Here is a 22,876-nt window from a genome sequence, read left to right on the forward strand (position 1 = left end):
GTTGTGAAGGTGTTCCATACTATCGGCACTAGGTGGCAGCATTTCCAGCATCAACTCCAAATCAACATACTTCTCTTTATGCAGCGTCGTCATTGTAGCTTATTTAATTTCAATCAAACATTGCTCTCAAATCTATTTTCTTTAGATTCACTTAAATAAAAACATACAAAATATAGCTTGAAACCTGGGGTTTGTATGAAATGTGATTGTTCAAATGGAACATCAAAAAAAACAAAACATTCATTACACGTCATAACTGAAGAGTGCTTCCCTCCCACAGTGATCGTCTTCATGATACCGTTTGACACACAACACGAGCACATACATTTAAAAACAAAAATGGACTTAAATAAGTAGAAGACTGACGTTCATCTATCAGCTGCACTGAAGCTAAAAACAAATTCCCTGTCGTGTTTCCCTGCGTCCATGTCCACTGCTGGAGGACTGTGGTTTACTGTGATGTTGTAAGTGAGGTAGATCATTGGTTTGCATCCATTTATCAGCGTCAAATGTAAAGAAAAAAAATACCTGACTGATTAAATAAGTTACGTTGCATCACTTTCACCAGCAATACTGCACCAAATACGTTACTAAAACTACAACTACCACTACTACAACTAGAGAATATAATAGTAATAAGTGCATGATCGTTGTATCTGTGTACCCTGTCTGCACCAGTATAGCTACATCTCTCCCCTGCTGCTTTATGAAGCAGTGACATTGGTTTTCTCAGACACTTGAGGACCAGACTCGGTGGTGTTGTCACTCAGATTAAGCCCGATCCCGTCTCCTGCTTCGGCTGCTCTGGTTGGCTCCTGCGTGGGTTCCTGAGCAGTGATTGGCCAGGGGCCGGTGGGCGTTGGAGTGGTGCTGGTGTGCTGGGGAGCGTCCGATTGGCTGAGAATACAGGTGTTGCCGAAGCTTTTGCACAGCGCCCCCCAGTGTTGTTCGCACTGTCCGCGCAACCGCCGGCTGACCCATGACCTGACCTCGTCGTCACACCTCAACAGGAAGTTCACCAGCTCCACATAGGGTCTGTGGGACACGCAGAACATGTATTTATTTGTACAGAACACAAACATTAAGTGAGATTAGCATCACCGTCGGACAGATGTTTAAAAGGAGGGCTGCCCAGACTTTTTCCTCTTGAAAGGGCCAAAATAGTGTGCAACGGTAAACACTCATTGTATTATATTATCTTTGCAAGCAAGTGCTGGGTTCCCAGGTTCGTTAATTAAATATTATTTTAGCTTTAACGTAATTACAGTAATTATCAACTCCACATTGCATGTTTCTGTCACAATAACTATTTTTGTAAGGTGCCTCCATTGCATTACATGTCAGCTTTTTAAGTGCAGGTAACTCGGTTAAAAAAACAAAACAGAACCTGAAATACACAGGAGAGTTCACTATTTACACTATTTATACCTTATTGCAATATCAGTGACCACCAGTGTGATACATGGAGCTGACTTCCTGCCCAGCTTTGCTCTGCATTTACACCTGTGCTTTAAACACACACACACACACACACACACACACACACACACACACACACACACACACACACACACAGTGTGGTTCCCATGACTTCAGAGCAGTCTTGTATAAAGTCCTTAAAAGTAACTTACCAGAAAATGACTTTGGTCACTTTTTATAATATTACTTAAGAAAAAGTCTTAAAGTATAAGACATTTGCTGTACTCAAGTATCAAAGCTAATTTCTGATATAAAATGTATTTAAGTTGTCTTTCAACTGGAAGGTTGTGGGTTCGATTCCTGGCTCTGCTATGTGTCCTTGAGCAAGACACTTAACCCTATGTTGAAGCGTGTGAATGGAAAAACTATAGTGTTAATGAGCTCATCAAGACTAGAAAAGCTCTATATAAATACAGACCATTACCAGCTCTTCTTCTTCTGATTTTATTTGGTAGTAACAAGCTAAAAAGATATTAGGGGAAATGTAGTGGGGTAGGGGAGTGTGGGGAGCCATAGTAATTACAGGATGACAGTTGCAGCTGGAACTGTGATGCTCTATTTCTTCATTAGCATTTGCTGAATGTCTCAAATATAATTAGAGAACCAACTTGTACGATATTGTTCCTTTTAAACAGGAGCTGCTGTTTTCTTTTTTTTTACATTTTGGTGCAAATAAATATCATGCTGTCTCTCTCTCTCTCTCTCTCTCACCCAGGAGGAAACATCAAGTGGAACTGGACCAGGTTGCCCGTGGTGTCCATGTGGTCCCGCAGTGCCAGGCACAGCTGGTGTTTGGTATAGCACTCTCTCTGGAGCGAGAACACCATCTCTTTAATCGCAGAGCACCGGCGGCTCACGCAGCTGAAGCGCTGTCGCAGTCCCAGCGCCATGCATCGCAACGCATCCTTCACAAAAGACTTACCCTGAGGAAAAAGCATAATGTCATGTACAGTTCTCATTTTACAACTTTCTTTGACAGACAGACACGACACAGATGACCTTAAAGTTAATATTTATTTTAAGCTCATATTTAAGATCATTTCTGGTCTCACTGAACATTTCTAGGGCTGAAATTTAAGGATTCTGCCGTTTATGTTGTCCTTGAGGCACTCCTTTACCTCTATACGTCATGTGTTTGAGTGGCACTGACTGACCTCCATACAGTCTGCAGACTCTGATTACCTGCACCTGAGAGTCACCGTCAAAAGCCAAGCCCCGCCCCTCTTCTCTCTCAACCAGCGGCCAGGGTCAGCGACAATGGCCTCAGCTACCACTCCCTTTGTTTAAGTTACATTTGTAATAATTAAAGACTGTAGTACTGATTTTTGCCAACAAACAACAACAGGATCTTTATTGCAAAAGAGGTCAGTGGCAAGATTTCATGTGTATTGTAGACCCTGTCATGGGATTCAATGTTATAAAACAAAAACATTGTGAGACTGCTATAAGTGTGTGCAAGTATATACAGTGCCTATCATAAGTATTCACCCTCTTGGATGTTTTACCCTTTTATTGCTTTCATAAATCGATCATGGTCAATAAAATGTGCCTTTTTTCACACAAACATTTATTGGAAAAACAGATTTCTTCAAAGGAATGTCAATGAAACAAAAATATATAAAGAAATATAATTATTAGAGTGTGTGTGGATAAGTGTCAATCAGTCTTGTACATCTGCACAATGCAATTTTGCTCCATTCTTCTTTGCAAAACTGCTCAAGCTCTGTCAGGTTGCGTGGGTATCGAGCATGAAGTCAAGTCCAGCCACAAATTCTCTATAGGATTGAGGTCTGGGCTTTGACTCGGCCACTCCAGAACATTTGCCTGGTTCTAGCTTTTGCAGTATGCTTTGGATCATTGTCTTGCTGGAAAATAAATCTTCTCCCAAGCCGTAGTTCTCTTGCAAACTGAATTTCGGTGTATTTTGCAGCATTCATTCTGCCCTCTATCTTGACAAGCCTTCCAGGGCCGGCTGCTGAGAAACATCCCCACAGCAGGATGCTTCACAGTGGGGATGGTGTGTTTTTGGTGATGTGCAGTGTTTGGTTTCAATGCCTTGGAAATGTGTTGGTATCCATCCCCTGAATTTTACCTGTCAATAACCCTTTCCCTGAGTTGCTTGGAGAGTTCTTCTGTCTTCATGGTGTAATGGTAACCAGGAATACTGATCAACCAGTCTCTGGACCCTTCAGACACAGGTGTTTTATACCTCAATCACTTGAGACACACCCACACCACTCAGGTGATCTTCATTTCACTAATTGTGAGACTACTGGCACCAATTGGATGGACCTCTATTGAATTAGACCATTAAATTGAAAAAGGGGGTGAATAATTATGCGTACAATTATATTTCTTTATATATTTTTGTTTCATTGACATTACTTTGTAGAAATCTGTTTTCACTTTGACATTAAAGAGTTTTTTCCAATAACTTTTTGTGTGAAAAAAGCCAAATTTTATTGACCATGATTGATTTATGAAAGCAATAAAAGGGTAAAACATCTAAGGGGGTGAATACTTATGATAGGCACTGTATACTTTAAAACACTGGCAGTTGCTGGTTCTTTAAAACAGGACAAGCTAATGCTATATTTGTGTTTATATTTGCAGTGTATACATACAAATAAACATGTTCTATATCGGCCAATGACCAGCTATTAGTCTACAGACTTCACTCGAAAAATCCAGGCTCCTGCTGTGTATGTTTCTGCAACGCTGTCAATCAAAAACTGTCTCCGCCTTTCAGACAGTTCCTCCAATCATCATGGGGAAGCCCAGTATCCGCCCACTGCTCCATTGACTCCCAGAGAAGCTGAGCGTCCGTGTAAGTGACGTGATTTTTTTTCCCCATATTGAACGGTTGAAGCTGAGCATCAAGTGGTTTTAATGTGTTTTAATGTTTTTAAAAAGTGTTGTGAACGTCCACATTTACACCACTATTTGTTAAGTTATACATATATTAAATAGTTAAATCTAAACATTAAATGTTACACCTAAATGTTAAATCTAAATACTAAATATAAATGTTAAATGTGTTTATAGAATCAGATAACAAATTTAAATGGGGGAAATTGGGGGAAGTTCTTGGCGTGTTCTATGTTCATAGAAAACCACGTGACGATCTGCGATAAACGGCTGATTCTGAACGAACTAGTGACGCGTTCTAGCGCACTTTTAGCATTGACCTGTAAATACAACGCAGTGCATATTTGACATTTTAGAGGAAGCTGAGCTTCACTTGCTTGTATTAAACAAACACCACTGGTGTAAGATCCACTAAAGTCCAGCATTCTTTACATTACATAAAAAAAACACAACTCTATACAGGAGCCTTAGAGTCCTCTGGGTATAAGACAGTGTGTAACTGTGTCACATATATAATATATTCAGCACATGGTGGCTCACAGACACTGGGTGTACATCACACACTGTGCCAGCTCCCACCGGAGACACGTTAGACTTGCATCACTCTCTCACTCACACGCGTCTATTCTCGTGGACAAACTGTTCCCTCTCTCGTTTCACTTCCCCTGTCAGTTTATTCTGTAACTGGTGCCATGCATAACTATGCACTGCTCACTATGCAACACACATTCTTCACAAACGACAGTAATGACTGATGGGATTAGGTGTGATACATACATGTACCCCAGCCGGGTCTTATCTCAGTCTGCCCTGAGATAAGACCCGGCTGGGTGTCACCGAGTCCACGAGGTCATGGCAAACACATGACCTTTTTATAAAAGAGTGTGCAGAATGATGTCCGATGATCGTGGCGTTCCCTCACCTGTGAGTCGTAGCGCCCGGCGTTGTGCAGCAGCGTCAGACAGATGTGGTGCAGCCCTTGGATTTCGCACGAGTTGTTGTTGAAACACTGAAACGTCCCACAGCCGACATCGCCTGAACTCACCAGGCAGCTCTGAATCTCCACTGAGAGACACACAAAAACACAGAGACGCCACGGAGGGACATGCCGTCCAAATATGAACTACTGTTCTGACACAGGATACAGTATGTACAGTATAAGTATAACACTGGTGATAACATCCGACATCAGGATGATGCCCTTTTAGCCTTCACTAGTAGTGGGTTACAATATCAATTGGGTGATATATCGTCGTCCTCCCTTGTGCAATATGATAATCGATACACCAGGGCAAAGGTCGATATTTAATTTAACGAATTAAGGCGTTCACCGGGCGTCACTACTTCATGTCTCCTCACGGCGGCGCCACTCAAATGATTGAGGGACACTTGGGTAGACGTTACCTGGCCGAAGAACAAGGAGTTTACAGCGGGATAATGGCAGAGAAAGCTTTGTTAAGAGACACCATCCATGTTCAATATAGACTTTATGCACTGTGTTTTCTATGTTGTGAATTAAGAGAGAAATCCTGCAGTGTTAAAGTTTTCATGGATGTTTTGTCGCGATATATATGTATATGATGGTCTTAAAAATATTGATTGTCGCAGAATGGTTGTATCATGACATTATTGGTGTTGTGGATCATGGATTCCCACCCCTACTCTGCACCAGATCAATTCACACATTATAAAATAAGTGGGGTGTAGTGTAGTTTTTTTTAAATTTTGTTTTCACTAGATCAACTAGTGAATTAGTGTTTTAATTACAGTTGTCCACGTTCTTATTGACCAAATTTCAAATGTATTTCTGTCTGTATTTGATATTAATACATTTATTTTGCACCATATATATGCTTTTATTGTGAAGTATACATCATTCCATGTCAAAACAAGTACTTTTACTTTGACATTCTATGAAATATCATCATAAAGATCTTTATCGCAATGACGTGAGGGAATATTGTTATAATGCTGAGCTCATATTCTCCACCCACTGCTGTACTGTTCTTTTTTTCAACACATGTTTTCCCTAGACCGGCCCCCTCTTGACCAGACTAGATGCTCATTGGCCCTCAGGTCTTTGAGTTTGACACACCTGCTATAGTTTTAATATATATAGTTTGACAGGACACACATAAACGCAGCCTTATTCAGGTCTGATAGTTTTGCTGTTCATGAAATCTAATCCGAGGCAGTTTTAAGTTATTTTTAAATACAAGTAAGCTTTGGAGTTGAGATAAGGAGTGTGCATTATTTGTCATACGATAATGTTACCAAAATAATGTTCTGCAGAAGTTCCCTAATGGTTGTGACTAAAACAGAATGTTCTGCAAAGGTTAAATAAGGGTTGGGAATAGTAAGTAATGTTAAGAAAACCATGGCAAAATTCCAAGGAACATTACCATTTAGTCATGGTAATGTTCCTTGGAATTTTGCCATGGTTTTCCAGAGCGTTCTGGGAACCAAAAATTGTCTGCTGGGTTAGGATTATGCTGTCAAATCCCATTGTGTTTATCGTGCCGCAGGATCATTTTGTGACGCTGGCGTCAAGTCGCCGTATTTTTCCGTATTAACAGAAGTAACAGGCATCTATTTTCACCATAAACCAAAGCACTGTTGCACTCTGTTGTGGAAACGTCTGCAGAGAAGAAGCTGTCGTTTCCAGAGGTACAGTGTCGTACAGCTCCCAGATTTTGTCGCGTTGCTGCGCGCCTATTGTGTCTAATGTGCTGCTCGGCCCGGCCGATGTATATATCGCGTCTGTGCATTGACTTTGTACGATAACTTGTCACGAGACGACTTTGCGTCCCTTCCGGTGTGAACACAGCATTAGGCCCCCCGGCTGCAGATCCTCCCCTTACTATGGTTTATATGTTGTGTACGGGGTTGGCACATTATGTGCCGTTAAAGAAAAGATTATATGTATGAAAAAGTAATGTGTTCATTTATTTGTTTGACTGTGACCTTATTCTGTTTCTGTATTAGAAAAGAAGTCATCCATATGTTGGGTGTCTCAAACTGGCCCAGCAGCAGGGCCCCAAAAATCCTTTATGCTCAGGGTCCCCATGTCTAGGGCCGGCCCTGCTTTTGAGATTGAACTTTTCTTTTTGGAGGCCACACAGCTGAGATTAATAAATCTATTTTGAGTGAATCTGTGAGCAGCAGCAGCAGCAGCAGCAGCAGTATAGTGTGTATCTGTGGGTTTGTAAACGTGTGCCTGGTTTGTGTTGTTGCTGCCGTGGATCTGCTGCAGGCTGCGGGTCACGGAGGGAATGTGCTTAGACAAGGATCGAGGAGCCGGAGGAGCCGGAGGAGCCGAGCATTGAGTTACAAGCTCCATCAACAGAGCGAGAGCGCGGCGGGGCGCGCGCTCCTGCGCTCCTGCGCTGCTGCTGCGCTGCTGCGCGCGCGCCCCGACCTGTGACTACAGCAGAAGCAGCTTTAGGCTTTAAAAACAACAGAATGAAAAGCAGCCTGCAGAGCATTCATTTAAAACATGGGGTCAGAGGTCAAAGAGGTGCCACGAGGTCACAGTCACAATCTGTTAATCTGCAATAACGTCTTATATAGTATATAAAAATAATGATGCGAAATAGACCATTTACAGACAGATTTGCCTGTATGTGACGTCACCGTGTGCTTCATTGTTTGTATTAGTTTGATTTTTGCTTTGATTTATTTTGACTTTTACCGAGTCATGTGATCCTGTTTTTCAGTCCCTAATGAAAATGTAATCAACATTTCAGAATAACTTCCACCAATAAAGTATATATTTTGGTGGGATGTGTAAGTTTGAATCATTCTGATGCAAATCTTACCTCATAATTAAGACAAGGAACGGCTGTCCCTGTATCCTGATGCCTTTTCTGTCAGAGCACATTATAAACGTATGTTTTTAAGTAGTGTAGTAGAAGAAGAAATAATGAATATTAAATATCAGGCTACTAAATATTTAGGATGTATAAACAAAGAAGGTTGTTTTTCTCTACCAAATTCAACTCCAAGACAATCAGGTTTATGTATGCCAGTGACAGACAGAGGTTGAGATGGAATAAAGGTGCAGTGCAGATTAAATCTGTGGATGCGTGCAGGTGCAGCTCACCTGTGCTCTGCAGAGAGAGTCTTCTCTTGGTCTGACTCACTTGTTTCTCGTGGACATCGTGCGTCGGCTCCACGCTCAGCACCTGCTCACAGGTCGTGACCAGGAGCAGAAAGATAGGCAGAAAAACACCGGGGAGCAGGTTGAGCGGCATCACGTCTCAGTCTTGAAGCGCAGTGTTTGTTTGTTTTGTTTATATTTGTTGTCTTGTTTGTTGAAGCGCTGCCCCTCCACTACACACACACACACACACACACACACACAAAGCGTGAGCGCACTGTGAAGGCTGGTGCATATAAAGCTGAAGAGATGAGCGTTCACGACGGTCCGAGTGAAGGGAGCCTGTGTCTCCACCAATCACGGCGCGTCCACGTGAACGCGCAGCGCGCTGAGGTCAGAGGTTGCTTTTTAAAGGGAGAAGAAGGCAGACAGTAGTCTGTCCACAAAGTGATTGGTGTCAATCAAGTGACTGATTAATCAGCAATATTTGAATTATACAACCATTTAGTTTTCTTACTTTTGCTGCAATAACTTGTATTATATGAATAATGATGCCTAATAGATCATTTATAGACTATAAATCACTTCTTAATATCAGTTTTTGCAGATTTGTCGATATGTGAAGGCACTTCCTTTTGTCTTTTCTACCTTGTGTAATTATATTAGTTTTATTTTACTTTTGCTTTTATTTATTTTTGACATTTAGTGTTCGGAGTCATGTGATGTCATGTGTCATTTTTATTGTATTCTCTGTCAAAGCACTTCATAGAGGAAAAGAGGGGAGAAGGTCGAAGGTCATGATACTGGACGACAAGATTGAGCACATTAAAAGAGCGGTGTTTTGGAAAAAGCTGTCTTTGTTAAAAGTTGCATGAATATGGAAAAAGAAGACACAAGATACATTTTTAAAAAAAAAAAAAAAGATGTGGGAGCTGCAGACATCTATGAGGACGAATGTGAAACAGGATTGAAATGTGAGGTCACAGGAGACGGAGCTGAGGCTAATGTGTGCGACAGTGTCTGATTTGTCTGAGGAGAGAAATGTAAACACGTGTGACGTGATAAATACGTACACAAATGTAAACGCAAGACACATTTATTGTCTCACAAACTCCTCAGTTGTGTTCCAGCAGTCTGAGTTTTTCCTCTTCCTGGAGGCGGTGGGGGCAGGAGAAGGTCAACCACTCAAGACATCCGCACTCAATTAACCCCCCAGCCAGTCCTGTGTGTGTGTGTGTGTGTGTGTGTGTGTGAGGGTTAGCAGCTGCTGCTTTGGCAAAGGGACGTGCAGTGAGGAACGTATCAGAATCAGCAGCAGACTGAAAGAGAGAGCAGAATGAGGAGAGGCTCACGTTTTACTCATTTACAAAGAGCTCTTTTAGATTTTGCCTTCCTCCATGACTACGAACTACATCAGCACTTTTTGTAAGGATTTAGGAGACTTTATGAGCAGAATGTAAATATAACTACCCACAAGTATGTTTGTATACATGTATAATCGCTTTAAAACAAAAGCTCTATTTATAATTGTATCAGTACTTTAGGCAATGGATGCCATGTTTCTCCAGCACCTCACATGGTTGGTTCGCCTGTTTGAGCGACTGTAAAAACAGGGCAGTGCAAAAAGGGCTTATTCTGCAGCTGAAAAACAAATGACTGCTATTTTTAAAGCAATTGTAAAAAACCATAATGTGTAGAAAGATAGAAAGACTAAGTGTCTCTGCACAGTGATTGTTGGACTAACATTTCCAGTGTAAAACGTGGCACTAAATGTCTTGCAGATAACAATTCATCCTCTGGGCACCATGAATGTGTGCAGGCACTTTCATGGTCAGCCATTCACATGTTGTTGTGAGTTGCTGCTGCTGCTGCTGCTGCTGCTGCTGCTGCTACTCGAGGCCTCCTCACTTCCTGTTTTTAAATCGGTTTAAAAACAAACAAACACATCCATTCTCCTTGGCCTGGGACACAGTGTGAGTTATCGCTGAGTGTGTCTTATGTTTGGTTTCACCAGGGCCGGTCCTGCTGAATTTAATTGGGGGGGGCCCCCCTCGCACTACCTCAGAGTAGTCGGAGCTTGATTATTATTGATACAAAGGTAACACTTTAAATGACATTAATTATAGTTGTGTTATTTACACCAAACCAGTGAGTTTGAACTTAGACCAGATGTGTAAATGTGCACTAAATGAGCAACTCCAAAACTCCAAAATAACTTTGGCTCAACACTTAGATATCTGAATATATCTGAAGAAATCAAGATTTCATTCATAAATTAAAATGTTAGTGTTAAAATGTTGCTGTGTTTCACACTTTGAATATGAAATATGCTCTGTTCACATTTTATAGTTTATTATTACTGTTTATTACTGTTATAACAATTATTGCTGTACAGCACTTTAGTCAACTGTGCGGTTTTAAATGTGCTTCATACATAGATTGCACAACAGTCAAATGTATAATTTAAAGTGTTGTTAAAATAGTATCTTTTACCCTGGGAGTTTTAGAAAATGTTGATTATGTTGGAAAAAGAAAAAGTCACATTTAGTTTTTAAGATATTCCTTTGAGTCTGAAGATCATGACAGGACATGATGAACAGGAGCCTTGATTTTAAATCCACTGATTATGAATTATGCATTTTTTTATTTCTCACTTTACTTGGAGCACACTAGTGTGTTTATGTTTCTACACTTCTAAGAAGCTTCACTTACACAAGGCATTTATTCACGTCATGTGATCCTGAAGTAATTATCACAATTTCAGCCCTAATGTAATCATTATATCTTCTTTGAATGAGTGAGAACCAGACAAAATGAAGTAGTCATGGCCCCCACTATGTTGGTTTCATTGATATAAGTCCTCAACACACACACACACACAAATTGTATTCTAAAAGGCAAATCTTTGATTTGTGTTACAGCTGGTGATGTTTTTCTACTTTTTAATCATTGCCTCTGATGCCAACTTTTAATTCAAAGTTGTAAATTAAAAGTTATAAGTTGTGTTTATTACTCCATCTCCCACATGTAGTTTATTCCCCCGACTGTTAGTTTAGTCAAAAGTGAGGCAAGCTTTGTTTTGTTCACATTTTGCAGCCGACTTGTGACCCTCCGACCTCCGACATCCACAAAGGGACAAGTCACGGTCATGTGACACTGTGACATTGACACTTCCATGTGAGCCAAACAACGACCTCTGCCTTTCTGAGTTTTTATTCTGTCTTAAATGCTTCGTGAGTGTGGTCAACGCAGACAGACAGGGTGTGTGTGTTTATGTGTGTGTGTCCCTACAGGGGCCCGCTGTTGGGGAGGACACACTCTTCCAGAGGCTAATGTTTAAATGTTTGGGGGACTTTTTTTTTTCTTTTTTTCGCAACCTTTCCCACTCATTCTCTGACTCACACTACTTCAGAACAACATCCCACAGCTTCCCTTACACAACCTCTGATGACCACCCACACAATGACCCCTCACCCCGACACAGAATGCACACAAAAATATTCAAACAAACACATACGCGACCAAAATGGCACATCGGCGGGAACCCTTTTGAACTCTTGTCTTTTACATGATGTTGTTGTAAACAACATTCTATACGTCTGCCTCAGTGTGTGTGTGTGTTTATAGATTAACTTTGCAAGTATCTGTTTTGTGATAATTGACCTGACGACTAAGCATTTGCATCAACTTTGACTTTATAAGTTGTGTCTCCACTTAGTTTTAAAGCTGCAGTGTGTAACTTTTGGTGACTTTAGTTGATGAGGATGTTTTTATTATGCCTCCGTTTGGTCTTCATGAACAGAAACAATTATTATTTATATGCTGCATCCTTCATCTGGAAACAGACTCTGAGGCAACACTATCAGACCTAACTGAGGGTGGACAAGGAGCATTTATCCAGCCATTCCTTATCAACTGAGGTTTTTGAGCAGTAGAACTTTTTGTCTTCCCCTCTTTGATTTTGCTTTTCCATTAGCGAAAGTACCTGGTACCTTTTTTTATTAGTACCTGCTCTGGTCAGGAGCGTGACATCCGAACTGTAGATCAGTTAAGAAGACTCAAAAAAATCCTGAAAATGTGCGTTCATCTCCAACATTTAGCAGGAATATTTCACACAGGAAGTACTGAACTAATCTTTTTAATCAACTAATTCTAATAATTCTGTACACTGAAAATAACTGCTTTGACTGCCATTAGTATGTGTGTTTGCATCATGTATAAAAATACATCAAAGCAGTTTTGTGCAGCCTACGATGACACCGCCCACATTGAGGAGACTCTATTAGTTACACGAATTATAGTTTTTCAGCAAATTAATCCACTGTATTTCATTAACTGCTTTTTAATTTGGACAGGAACACATTAATGCATCAATTTGTTCAGTTCAATATTCAGCACCCACTGAGACTTCATGGTAGAAGTTTATTTGTCTCTCATGCACATGGACACTCTGCCAGGTGTATTTACGTTAACATATAGATCAGTCCTGTGCCAAAAACAAGTAGTTAAATCAATAGAGTTGCACAACGCCTGGTGATGCGCACACAAACACGATACAGTGACAGAGGTTCAAGTCTAAGGCTTTGATTGTGACGGGGCTTTTACTACAAAAACAACAATCTTTGTGCGTGTAAGTGGAGATAAAATACATATATATATATGACAAATTGCATAAACCCAATAGGATATGCAGATTGGACACCTGTGATGCTAAAATTATAATGTTGGGAAAGTTTTTTCTTGGGTGAATTCTGCCATAAAAAACCCAAACAAGAACAATGACCCCACCTAGTGGTACGGCTTTGTTACTGTACACATTTTTAGTAGACTTGCACACAGTGAAATCAGAATATCTTTACTGATAAAAGTCCAGAAGTTAAGAAGGAAAATAAGAACATGAGGACAAGTGTGTTCAGTAAAAGATGTGCTTTATAATCAAAACTAAATGAAAGCACAAAATGGAAACCTGACATCTTGCGATGAAAAACGAAGACCGTTCGCCACAGAAGCAACAATATTTACAGATGTTTTTACCAAGAGAAAATCAACTTCACTCTTCAGTGTGAATCATAACAGACAGATTGCAAGTTTTAAATATACAGTATACACCTTATTGGTTGAAAATGTCTCCATGTGCACAAACATTGTGAGGAAAACATCTGAATTTCAAAAGTCGAAAGCATATCACACATGACAAGAAATGACTAAAACATATAAAACACATTAATCCAGGTTTGTGTGATGCAGTGACAGTGCATCTCCTTCAGCCGTACCTCCATGCAGCACAGATGGGCAACAAAACAACTATGTCTGGGTGGAAAAAAGAGAGTTCATCCATCTTTTAATATGCTTTATTCCCTGTATTCCCAGAAAAAGTTCTGCATGCTGCTTTTCACATGCGTTAGTGATTGTCCACTCAAGAGGACAATTTAGTTTGTCTGTGTTGTCACCTCATAGCAACATAACATCGCTGTTGTCTTTCATTGATGAGCACAGAGGACATGGATGCAGGCCAAGCTGCAGTCACAGCACCATCTGCTTAATTACTGTTGAACGCACTTCCAGGCTGGATACTTTGAACTTAAACAGATTATTAAGATTCCAGTTTGAATGAGTTTGAGTTATGCCTTGTGGTCATTTTAAAGAAAGAGTGCATTACTGTAACTACTTTGAAGTAACTTTTCAATGTAAACAATATTTTTAATGATGACTCAGGTGAGGGAGAGAAAGCCAAATGTTTTACAATTTGCAGCATTAGTTCTGTAAAAATCCTCCGTCGTGGAATGGAAACTGAAATAACACTAAATGAATCAATATCGAATCAGGACCATGTGAATTGGAATCAAATTGATTCAGAAAATCAGTAGCAATACCCAGCCCTAGAAACAACTATTGCTGAACATTCCGAGCCCCTCAAACTGGCATAGTGGGAAACAACCATTTCCCCTCTGAACCTGCAACTTTCAAAAGGTACCAGTATGTGTACCTGACTCAAGAGAGAGAGAGAGTGCAGATCTCTTGACTGTATTTATTAACTGTTATTGAGACTGTAAATGGACTTCAGGGGGTTTTGGGTCCAGAGGTGGAGGGGGGCTCCTGTGGTTCAGTCTGTTCAGATGGTGCAGAGTTACCACCCAACACGTTCTCCTCCTTCCGATCACCTGACAAGAAATCATGGATGGCACTCTCTATGTTCGGCCGGAAAGTGTGGTTCATTTTGGGGTCCACGACTTGCGTGATGATCCTGTCCACACCAGACTCCAACATACCAGATCTAAGAAAACAAAAACAACACAAACAGGAGTTACACATAGAAAAGACAATGAGTTATACAGCACATATAATATTATAATTCAGGAGAGAGTAAAACTCTAAAAGCAACACTCACTGAACAACTGTCTGCCTCAGCCCGTTCCTCATCTGGTTCTTGTTGATGGACGAGCTCCAGTCTTGTGTGCTCAGGTGAGACGTGACAAAGTTGTCGACTTTCTGCCGCAGGTTCTGGTAAGCAGGCTGGCAGCAATGACAAAGACAGCAAAGAGTCACACGTATATTCAAAACTGTGAAATAGCTCAGGTGTTTTTTATTCTTCCTGCAGATCACTTCACTTTCATACACATGCAGCGTATTTAAGAGCTACACAGATGTTCAGTAACATCCAGGTAAAGGGCTGCTCCTAACCTCTGTAACAGGTTACCCCCCGATTTACGTTCCATCACTGACCTGTTTTTAAAAGTAAACTCAAAACATATTGATTAACATGTCTCTTAAAATTCAGTAGCAAGGGGACACTTTCCCTTTGTTCTGAACTGTACTGTCGATCCTATTTTATTGAATTTCCTTACTGTTTACTGCGTATTTTATTCCTGCTAGTTTAGTTGAGTGTTTTTTATTACTTTTTCTTATTTTCTTAGTTACTTTCTTTTTTAAGAAAACACTTTGAGCACCTTGCAGATATTGAAAAGTGCTATATAAATAAACACTGACTGACTGATTGTTTATATATTTCCTTTCTGACTGCAAGACATGAATTTTTATGTTCAAGTACTTGCACAAATATATAACGATTTACAGAATATTATGCGAATTTTCTCTGCATTTTGATGTACTTAAAAGGTCAGCATAAATATGTAAATACTTCTAGCATGTTTGAACATAACACTGTTCCGAAATGAAGTAAAACAATTATGAAATGTGCAGTCGTAGTGTATACGATCTTAATAATGACATCAATACTTCGTAATTCACAATATTTAATTAACGAGTTATTACCAAGCTAGTTCAACACTAGCTACTATTAGCTTGTCTCTGGCTAAAGTTAGCAGCCTACCTTCGTATCAACGTCGGCCAAACAGTCCCGGCGAAACTCGTCAAAGAGACCCCGGTTCTTCAGATGCTCCACGATCATACCGATGAGCTGCGGGTCGCCCGGTGGAAGGTTCGGCGCACTCACGTTCACGTTAGCGTTACCTTCCGCCATGTCAGTCCTAGCATCAGCTACCTGTCGGCAAAACAAGTCAAGTTAGCGAAGGTTCGGCGCTTGTTGGAGTTGCGTTTGATTTAGTCTCCATCTGAAACATTGCGGGTGGAGTTATTATGATTATACAGTATCACTGTTCACGGTGACGGTCATTGGGAGTGAAACGGTAGATACTGTACTACAAATCAAGTGCCCCCACGCGCACTCGGACTCTGACCTCGGAAGTGCTTCATTCAAGCGCCGTCGCGGATTTAGGGTAAACGTTAGCGATCCGCGTCATAGCACCGCATTTGTATTAAATGTACTTAAGAGCACAAGTTACAACATCTGAACACTGTTATTTGTTCTTGGATTTTTTAAAAAAAGACCATCTGTTTCGTTCACCTTCACAGACGTTTGATACGTCGGACTATCCCCGCAGAAGGTAACGCTAACTAGCTATTGTGGCTAACATTTACGAGTCTTCTGCTGCTTAAACCCACCAATAAATACGTTCACGTGTTATTAAATGTGCAACTGTATATTATTTTAATGTCAGGGGAAACAAGACCACCATGTTTTATTAAGGGTGGTGTCTACAAGCCTAGATTAGGCTACCTGACACTGAAAGTGTGCTGAAGAAGAGCGGTCGATTCCCACGTTGGGTCATACGGTTGGTGTAGTGGTTAGCGCTCTTGCCCATGCAACAATAAGCCCCGTGTTCGTGACCCGGTTGGAAGAGTGGTTTTGAGTTTGCTTGTGTGCACGTAAAACATGCTGCTTTCTGTTGAAGATTAGGGGTGTACGATAATATCAGATTAAACTGCTACCTCCTTGTCTTTTATGCAGATTTGAGGATTAGGCAATTGGACATTCTAAATTGACCATCGATGTGAGAGTGGATGGTTATGATGGACTGGGAGGGTGTACCCCGCCTCTTGCCCTGTGTCAACTGGGATTGCCACTAGCGCCCTCATGTGGAGGATAAAGCTGTGTAAAATGAATTGATGGATTCCCATGTTGTTCATATGTTACGGACGGGGACTATGTATGATGAGGTTTTATGTTATGCCTAGTAGACATGGGCCTAAAGGAACATTTATTGAGATTCGCGATATTATTGCTATAACACTTGCTTCAATATAGCGGTATTCTCTTAGAGATATACACGTTAATGGACGGAAACGTACAGTATGCCCGAGATGTCCAATCCAACTTTGTTTATAAAGCACTTTAAAAACAACAGCTGAAACAAAGTGCTGTACATCAGAGATAAGTAAAACAAATACAATTTAGAAACTTAATGCCTAATAGACGTAAAAGACAAAATGTAAAACATACAATAAAACAATAAAATACTGTAGAACGCAAAAAACCAACAAATAAACCCTTATTTGTTTTGGATTTATGGATTATAGTGGAAACTGATTAATCAATATTATTCCTTCTAAATTTACATATTACTAAAGTATCAATAAAAACACATAAATTCGTAATGAGGAATTTCTCCATTATGATGATCGATAAAGGAATTTTACCAAGGACTCACTTATTTTGAATACTTTTGTCTCATCAGTAGTGAACAGTAATGTGTCAGTAGTGGGATAAAATATTGCATTCTTATACAGACTATGCATTACACATGGTAACCGCTTAATACATGCTGATAAACTTACTGACCTTGTCATGTCCTTGTTGTAGATGAGTGGTGACTCAGATGCCAACAAAGAGTTTACGGAGCAGCTGCGGCTGCAGGAACTCTATGGTCAGAGGAACGTCGATGGCTCTGACCCTAACACCTTCACTGACCCCGAGGACGGCACCGTCTATGATTGGGACCATGAAAAGAAAGCCTGGTTTCCCAAAGTATGGACATTTCTACCTCTCTTTTTGTCATTGTTTTTCTATTAATTGAATATATTCATACATATTAATTACAATATGTACAATACAGTATTAAGTTTACTTTCTGCTTATGATTAGGGATGCACGATAGCAGGTTATCAGCCAAGAATAGGCTGCCACCTCCTTGTCTTTTGTGCTTGCACCCTCTCCAACTATTTTAATGTTTTTGTTTATTTATTTGACACTGAAGAAATGCTTTTCTATCTACTGCTGCTGCTGCAACATGAGTATGCAAATATTATTTTACTTTCACTGCAGAAGAGACTAACTGGTCTCTGCAGTTGGGTACTGGGTAAAACTTTAGGTATCGGGTATCTGCCAGAGCACTCCTGATATATTTGTGAGAGATTGCAAATGCAGTATTGTGCTTTCCCACTGAAGATAACTCTTTTAGATGGGCAGAATCACAGTTTAGAGCCCCGTTTTTGTGTTAATGTTAAGTAAATTTGCTCTGTTTTCCTAGATAACAGAGGATTTTATAGCAGCCTACCAGGCCAACTATGGCTTCACTCAGGATGGAACTCCAGATGCAAACAGTGCTGCAGTGAGCAGCAAAGACCTGGCACCTTCTGAACCAGACAGCAAACCTACAGAAAGGCAGAAAGCAGCTGATTCCACAGAGAACCCAGACCAGCAAGAGACGGCAGCTAAAGAAACCAAGCAGAAAGGAGAGAAGAGGAAAGCAGAGCCAGGTAAAGCAACATTTCTCCCTGTCTAAAGTCTAAACTGTGTAGAGTTTGATGTACAGTATTCAAGTCTAACTTTGTGTAAAATGCACCTTTCCCCTTTGTTCTGTGAACATAGGCTGGTTTGATATTGACGATCACAAAAACACAAACGTCTATGTATCAGGTGAGCACTGCTTACATTTTTTCCCTCATAGTCAAGATGACCAGCTGTCCAGCAAGTCATTAACTCTGATCATCCTATCAATTGATTTTTCTCCACTTACCTAAGGTTTGCCCCCCGACATCAGCACTGAAGAGTTTGCCGAGTTAATGTCCAAGTGTGGCATCGTGATGCGGGATCCCATCACAGAGGAATACAAGGTCAAACTCTACAAGGACAAACAAGGGAATCTGAAGGGCGACGGCCTTTGCTGCTACCTCAAGGTTCAGCCTTTCCTTCTGCTTCTATTTCTTTTAGAATTTCCCCGTCCTCTCGTCAATGAGGGTTTATAAAATGTTGAATTAACCTTCTGCTTCTTTGTGTCAACATGTGTGACTCTTATCTGCCTTTTGAGTCAGTGACATGCAAAAGACCAAACTCAAAAAGAGTCAATATATCACCTTGTAAATGTGAACATGTTTGCTGTGAAAGACACTGAGCATGAATGTTTGTCTGACCAGCTAGTGTCTGTCTGTGTGTTCTGCAGAAGGAGTCAGTGGCGTTAGCTATGCGTCTGATCGACGAGTCAGAGGTCAGAGGTTACAGGCTCCACGTGGAAGCGGCACGGTTTGAGCTGAAGGGCCAGTACGACGCCACTAAGAAGAAAAAGAAGAACAAAGAATACAAAAAGAAGCTGCAGCAGCAGCAAAAGTAGCGTCTGCTTCCTGTTCTTTTTTTTTTCCTTTTCTGCCTGCAAGGATGAAGCACCTGACTGATAATGTCTGTGTTGTTTCTGTGTGTCTCTGTCTGTGTAGGCAGTTGGACTGGAGGCCAGAGAAGCAAGGGGAACTGAGGAAGAGGAATGAAAAAGTTGTCATCATCAGGAACATGTTCCATCCCAGTGACTTTGAGGTACACAGATCCATATGCACATACACAGGTTTTACCCTGTCAAAGTTGTGAGGATGAGCTAAAATGTCCTCACTTCCTATGTTTACACGTATGTATTATGGTCCTCACAAAGATATACACACGCACACTTTTGGGCGTCACTTGTTTTGATCTCTGCTTCGATCTCTTTTTCAGGAAGACCCACTGGTGTTGAACGAGTATCGCGAAGATCTGCGGACAGAGTGTGAAAAGTTTGGGGAGGTTAAAAAGGTCATCCTCTTTGATGTGAGTTTAATGTCACGTCATAGTAGAGCGGTTGGGATTTGTTTTTTGTCAGTGGCATGAATAAAGAGCTGGGTTTGATGTCTGTTTGTGCCGCAGAGACACCCTGACGGTGTCGCGTCAGTCGCATTCAAGGACCCCGATCAAGCCGATGCCTGTATTTCGTCATTCAATGGCCGCTGGTTTGGAGGAAGACAGCTGACTGCAGAGGCTTGGGACGGAACTACAGATTATCAGGTAAACAAACATATTTTATGTGGTGTCTGAAAACTGCGGGTGTGATTAGGAGTTCGCTGGAGTTGAAATGTATGAAAGTATGAAATGTTCTGGCCAGAACTAACTTGTTCTTGCCACCTTGAGAAAAAGAACTCCGTTTGTGTGCAGTATGTACAGGCCTTAAGAAATGTGGTGGTTAAAAAATAAACTTCACAAAACATCAGTCACTTTCATGACTGACCAATTTGACAATTTGTCCAAACTGGCAATTTAATTTAAAAAATTTTTTTTTAAAAATACAGCTAAAGAAAATACAGAAATGGCTGATTATATTGTAAACACATTTTACAACAATACTAATTACTAGTAAACCAACAAACGCACACCAAAACAAACACCTTTTACATTCATTGTTTTTGTGCAGATTGAAGAGACGTCACGAGAGCGAGAGGAGCGACTGAAGGGTTGGTCTACGTTTCTAGAGGTGGATGATAAAGATGGGAAGAACCCCTCCTCCACCACCACCCCCAGCCCCTGCAGCACTGCAGCTACCAAACCCGCAGAACCAGCAGTCACAGAACCGACAGAGCCCTCAGACCCAGCAGAGCCTGAAAAGCTCCCAGAAAAGGAACCACAACCTAAGCAGAAACAGAAAGCAGAGCAGGAACAGGACATTGACTCTACAGACAGCAGCCTTGCAGGAAGTGATGATGAAGAGGCTTAAGACACTTTCTTGCACATCTATGGTTGCCATGACAGCCAATTAGGACAGTTGCATTTGTACTTGGACTGCTGCAAAAATGTGTTGTGAACAAGAGAGAGAATCTGGATGATTTGGGCAATTTTTAACGTCTTTATTTTGGTTTATAATGCAATTTGACTGCTACTCCACATAGTGGTTGTTCCTTAAATTCCAAGCTTTGTCTTGACTTGTAAAGGCAGTGTGTCACTTTGCATACAGAGTTGTAAATCCAAACAATTAGAAGACTGAGAATGAATCTGTTTTGGTTTGGATTGTAGTAGATTGCTGAGCTTCAATACTCATTACGTTTATTTTAAATACCAGTTCTTTGTTCTGGTTCGTTTGTTTTTTGTCTTGGAATATGTGACAGATTGTGTAAAGTGTTTTACAAAACCATGGAGATGAAAACCAATGAGACATTGCAGATGAAGACATTAAAAACACACTATAAAGACAACGAAAACAAAGCTTATGTAATATTTGTTTAGTTGTCAAAAAAAGACAATGATAAAACCTTTCCTTTCAGAGCAATTGTTGCAACTCGTGTAAAAATAGCTTTTGCTGTAAGAATGGTTCCTGGACAGTAGCGCCATTCCCGAGACGCCACATGACTGCGCTTTGGCGTGCTCGTACTCCGCTGTTTTGTCACTTTGGGAACTTTTTCTGGGCTTTTTATGGACTTTAGGAAGGTTTTACAAATATGAAACAACATGAATTAAAATATCGAATATAAAGATCTATAAAAGGCTATGTCCATCTCTGAGGTTGTGAGTTCACACAACTTTAAAACTTCAGACGAAAATAAGAATTTAAAAATACCAGCAAAGTGTTCTACTGCAGAATGGTCTGTGTAGGTAGGAAATTGTGGGCTGGGGGGTATTCCATCAAGCAGGCTAAAGGCAAAGCCAAGCTTAAATGGCCAAGTCTGGCTAATATGAGTGAGAGTTCGGTTCCATCAAAGAGGCTGAGATTAGCCCCAACTCAGTAACCATGGAAACTATGACTCTGGCTAAGCCTCAACCATGGCTAAGCCATAACTGTGGCTCAGGTTTCCGTTCCATGAGCCTCAACCCTGTTCCACCAAGGTGGCTAATGTGAATGCCAGCCAAGTAACCATGGTAACTTATGCTGCCGGGCAAACCTGGTCTGGAGCAGGCTAAAAGTGAAGCTTAGCACCATTTATGATCGAAGAATGTCCAAAGACAGAAACAGAGACATACAACTGTCATGGAATGATAAAATATATAATAAAATGTATTAAAGAAATTATTTATACCAATAATTATATATTATCTATAAGTACATTAAAGAACATTATCACCAAAATAAAATATAATAAAAAATAAGACAAATAAATACAAAATCAAACTAATAAGCAAAAAAATATAATTAAAGGGAAATTTAAAGAGATCTTCATTATTTTGATGTAACAAGGGTTAGGGCCTCTGATTGATAGGAGATAGATGATTGATTTGCTGTCACCTGCATTCACTTACTGTAATAGGGGTCCGCGTCTCCATTGAATTGATTTGCTAAATGATTCTAGATAAATAATAACTTTTTTACAATCAATAGATCTGTCATATGATTATTTCCTATAGAAGGATAACCAACATTGCATTTCTTAATGTAATAATCGACCATCGATTGTATGATAAATGTGATGAGTCATGTAAAATACTTTGATTAAATGTAGCCTATTATTATCAAAAATGTAGGCAAGGCAACTTTATATAGCACATTTTAGCACAAGGTGGTTCAAAGTGCTTTACATAAAATAAGATGAAAATACAACAATTCAACATGTAGCATGTGGGACAAAATACAGAAGTAGCACAAATACAGCATGTGAAAATGACAGGCTTTTAAATGAAAATGATATCAATTCTATACAATTAAACAGATCAATGGGCCATGCAGGAAAGAAATGAAAGCGATCCCATCGATTTGCATGACATTCAGTTGATAAATGTGATGAATATCACCTTCTAACATTACTACGAGGGCTGCCAAATGATACAATATGGAGAATTTCACATGAATTGCAGTGAAACAATAATGTTATTTTAATTATGTTTATATGAATGTTACTTATTAGGGCTGTGTT

The 22,876-nt window shown here is 40.3% G+C and overlaps 2 protein-coding genes across 2 annotated transcripts; one reads left to right on the plus strand and one right to left on the minus strand.

The window, feature by feature from the left end:
- Positions 1 to 86: 86 nt before the first annotated feature.
- Positions 87 to 16,131, minus strand: LOC122779690. The gene is made up of 7 exons (XM_044042263.1): positions 15,777 to 16,131; positions 14,835 to 14,959; positions 14,509 to 14,720; positions 8,450 to 8,605; positions 5,270 to 5,412; positions 2,191 to 2,402; positions 87 to 1,035 (listed from the first exon to the last, which is right to left on the minus strand). The coding sequence occupies exons 1-7, from the start codon at positions 15,924 to 15,926 to the stop codon at positions 705 to 707; spliced, it is 1,329 nt and encodes a 442-aa protein (XP_043898198.1). The 5' UTR covers positions 15,927 to 16,131; the 3' UTR covers positions 87 to 704.
- Positions 16,132 to 16,161: 30 nt separating this feature from the next.
- On the plus strand, positions 16,162 to 21,226 carry htatsf1 (HIV-1 Tat specific factor 1). The gene is made up of 10 exons (XM_044041920.1): positions 16,162 to 16,350; positions 17,607 to 17,771; positions 18,274 to 18,502; positions 18,615 to 18,662; positions 18,768 to 18,922; positions 19,186 to 19,349; positions 19,454 to 19,550; positions 19,725 to 19,814; positions 19,911 to 20,048; positions 20,452 to 21,226. Exons 2-10 carry the CDS (start codon positions 17,607 to 17,609, stop codon positions 20,749 to 20,751), a joined length of 1,386 nt encoding a protein of 461 aa, XP_043897855.1. The 5' UTR covers positions 16,162 to 16,350; the 3' UTR covers positions 20,752 to 21,226.
- The last annotated feature ends 1,650 nt before the right edge of the window (positions 21,227 to 22,876 follow it).

This window comes from Solea senegalensis, linkage group LG13 (genome assembly GCF_019176455.1).
Source record: "Solea senegalensis isolate Sse05_10M linkage group LG13, IFAPA_SoseM_1, whole genome shotgun sequence".
Taxonomy (NCBI): Eukaryota; Metazoa; Chordata; class Actinopteri; order Pleuronectiformes; family Soleidae; genus Solea; species Solea senegalensis.

Bases quoted from the DNA above. Each gene is read 5' to 3' on its own strand.
- LOC122779690 (XM_044042263.1), bottom strand. From the start codon at position 15,926: ATGGCGGAAGGTAACGCTAACGTGAACGTGAGTGCGCCGAACCTTCCA. The intron at 8,606-14,508 runs GAAGTCCATTTA...TTCAAGACTGAG, and splicing joins CTCTGGACCCAAAACCCCCT to ACGTGATGCCGCTCAACCTG. The intron at 2,403-5,269 runs GTGAGGGAACGC...CTTTTTCCTCAG, and splicing joins CCGGGCGCTACGACTCACAG to GGTAAGTCTTTTGTGAAGGA.
- htatsf1 (XM_044041920.1), top strand. From the start codon at position 17,607: ATGAGTGGTGACTCAGATGCCAACAAAGAGTTTACGGAGCAGCTGCGG. The intron at 18,663-18,767 runs GTGAGCACTGCT...CACTTACCTAAG, and splicing joins CACAAACGTCTATGTATCAG to GTTTGCCCCCCGACATCAGC. The intron at 19,551-19,724 runs GTACACAGATCC...TCTCTTTTTCAG, and splicing joins TCCATCCCAGTGACTTTGAG to GAAGACCCACTGGTGTTGAA.